Source organism: Scomber scombrus, chromosome 19 (genome assembly GCF_963691925.1).
Source record: "Scomber scombrus chromosome 19, fScoSco1.1, whole genome shotgun sequence".
In the NCBI taxonomy this organism is placed as follows: domain Eukaryota; kingdom Metazoa; phylum Chordata; class Actinopteri; order Scombriformes; family Scombridae; genus Scomber; species Scomber scombrus.
In genome coordinates, this window is record NC_084988.1 from 1,630,123 (window position 1) to 1,632,798 (window position 2,676).

General features: G+C 36.9%; 1 protein-coding gene across 1 annotated transcript; it reads right to left on the reverse strand.

Annotated features, from left to right (window-relative positions):
* Positions 1 to 926: 926 nt before the first annotated feature.
* Positions 927 to 2,170, reverse strand: LOC134001231 (sialidase-3-like). The gene is made up of 2 exons (XM_062440799.1): positions 1,946 to 2,170; positions 927 to 1,832 (listed from the first exon to the last, which is right to left on the reverse strand). Exons 1-2 carry the CDS (start codon positions 2,168 to 2,170, stop codon positions 927 to 929), a joined length of 1,131 nt encoding a protein of 376 aa, XP_062296783.1.
* Positions 2,171 to 2,676: the final 506 nt, after the last annotated feature.

Genomic DNA, 2,676 nt, shown 5'->3' on the forward strand with positions numbered 1-2,676 from the left:
TGAACAAAGATGCTATAATTCAACTTTTCATTATATGAATATATTTTATTATTTAAAGAACAAGTTCTGTTTTATGCATCAGTAAATATGAAAGTACAATCAAACAAACCCATGACTTATTTTTCAGCTGCAGATTTCAACAGATTTCAACAGATCTCTGTGATCTCTAACAAACAGGCATTTTCTATAATATTGTTACAGACTTACAATAATACGGACTAGTTTATGATCAACACAGTAGTGATGTGATGTTAATGTTGTTGTTTCTTGGCAAAATCAGTTTCCTTTGTAAAAAAACAAGAAATTAAACCATTCACCACTCATAAAACAACTTTACATACTAAGCAACATTAAGCTCCCTCTAAATATCGTATGTGTTGAATTTACATCAGTAGCACAATAAAATCAGCATATTTAAATAATCATTGTGACAAGAAAAAGTCTCATATAGAGACTTTTTAAAATACCCATGATAATAATAATAACTTGATTTGTATAGTAAATTAATTCACATAAAAGGAACATAAAGGAAGTGTAGAGCAAGGTTTTTTTAAAAGATAAGAAAAGAAAGAGGAAAGAAATAAAAACATTACAAATACAACTATCTAAGGAGGAAAAAATAAAAACATTCATGTAATATAAGTTGGAATATAAGACTAAAAATAACAACAAAAATAGTACATGGTTACAAAAAGAATAAAATCAAGTAAAATTCAACTATTAAAAGAAGTGCAGTAGTAACTGATAGAAGAGCTAATTAAAAGCTAAAATGAAGAGATACGTTTTAAGCTTTCTCTTAAACATATTTAGTGAACTGGTTTCCCTGATATCTAAAGGTAGTTTGTTTAATAGTTTTGGGGTGTAATTGACAAAGACTGCATCCCTGATTTTCTCTCTGCTGTTTAGTCAGAAGGCTTCACCTCAGACTACTCTGCAATGGCCTGCTCGACATCATTGTAGCTAAAAATCCGACAAGCTATCTGCTCAGTTTCTTTATCCTCCCCACACTCCATTAAACAAACAAACCAACCATCACCAATGTAAGCCAGGTCTGAATAACCACTGGGTCCACTGTTGATGATCCAGGGTTTGCTCCATTTTTCTGGATACTTTGGGGATTTGTTCAGATACACTCCTAAATTATTCCTGGTCCTCTCAGTCGGGTGGCTGTAGAGGAGCCACTTGTTATGAACTGGCTGCACTTCACTTTGATCTGGAAAGGAGACTACACTTCCCTGACAGCCTGAGTCTGTGTCCACAAGTTTAGACTTGTTATCAGAACTGGCGGGTTTAAACTCTTCTCCTCCATCATGGCTGACAGCTTCTACTCGATAATTATTATGACGGGCATTGCAGTAGATTTTGCTGCCTTTATCATCAAAAATCTCTGCCATTTCACATTCATTTGAATGCGTTTTAAGTTTATTGCCCAATTTCCAAGTGTTACCCTGATCATCACTGTACAGGCAGAGGGAGAAGCGAGAAGACTTTTCACGATAATAAGCATAAAGTGGGACAATCAATCTACCACTCTCCATTTGAATACCATGGCCTGGCGCAACAGCCATTGTGTCCCACTTCTTGATTTCAACCAACTCATATTCAGTGAATACAGTCACCTCACTCCAGTTTTGGCCATCATCAGTGCTTTTGATGTAGCAGAGATGGGTCTCGTTTTTGTTGTTGCTTATCTGCCATTTCTCTGTGACTCCGTCTTTGACACAGATGAAAAACAGGAACAGTGTTTTGCTTTTCTTCTCATACACTGGGCAGGGGTTCATTGGATGGCATCCATGAAGTTGGGCCTCCTTAACTGGATTTGGCTCTGACCACTAAAAAAACAAAATCAGGGATGTGTAAATATAATGATTAACTTAGCATTGATTCGGTTTAAAACTGGTGTCACAAGTAATATACAAGTAAACCAGTTGCTGTAGATAATCACCTTAATCGTCACCTCAGGATTGGATTTCTTATTCCTGTTCACCTTTCCTGTTCTCATGTCCAGCACCGCTGGGCCAGCATTCTTTGTAGACATCCGGTGCTCTGCAAAGGACAGGATCTTGTCGTCTCCGAGGTAGATTAGAGCAGGAATCCTGTACAACACAGTTGTAAAGACAGTTTCCTTGGATTGCTCTGGTGTGCAGAGAAATGAGGGTTTGTTTGCCATGGTTGATGTTTGTGTATGAAAGGATGATACAAACAATAAGAATGACCTGCTGAGGGTTTATATAAGTCTGGATGATGCAGGGAGGAGTCTTTATTGCTCAACCTGAACGTTTTTGGCTTTTTGTTTTCCTTGATGACTAGGGGGAAACAAATATGCAGAACAAAAGTATTCATCCTGAAAGACTGCATAACATGGTGTGCCTGGGGCTTTCCAGGTTTGGTTTTACTTGTTCTATCTGTACTTGAGATTGACCCCAGCTGCAAAAATGTATGAATTGTTTTTTTTGGGAATGAAACACCTCAAGTACAGTCTCTGCTGAGCTTCCTTGGTGTTGAGAGACCATGTAGATAGATAGATAGATAGATAGATAGATAGATAGATAGATAGATAGATAGATAGATAGATAGATAGATAGATAGATAGATAGATAGATAGATAGATATACTTTATTGATCCCAAGCTGGGAAATTACAGTGTAGCAGCAGCATTACACAGACACATAGTGA

Bases quoted from the DNA above. Each gene is read 5' to 3' on its own strand.
- LOC134001231 (XM_062440799.1), bottom strand. From the start codon at position 2,170: ATGGCAAACAAACCCTCATTTCTCTGCACACCAGAGCAATCCAAGGAA. The intron at 1,833-1,945 runs GTGATTATCTAC...TTGTTTTTTTAG, and splicing joins ATCCTGAGGTGACGATTAAG to TGGTCAGAGCCAAATCCAGT.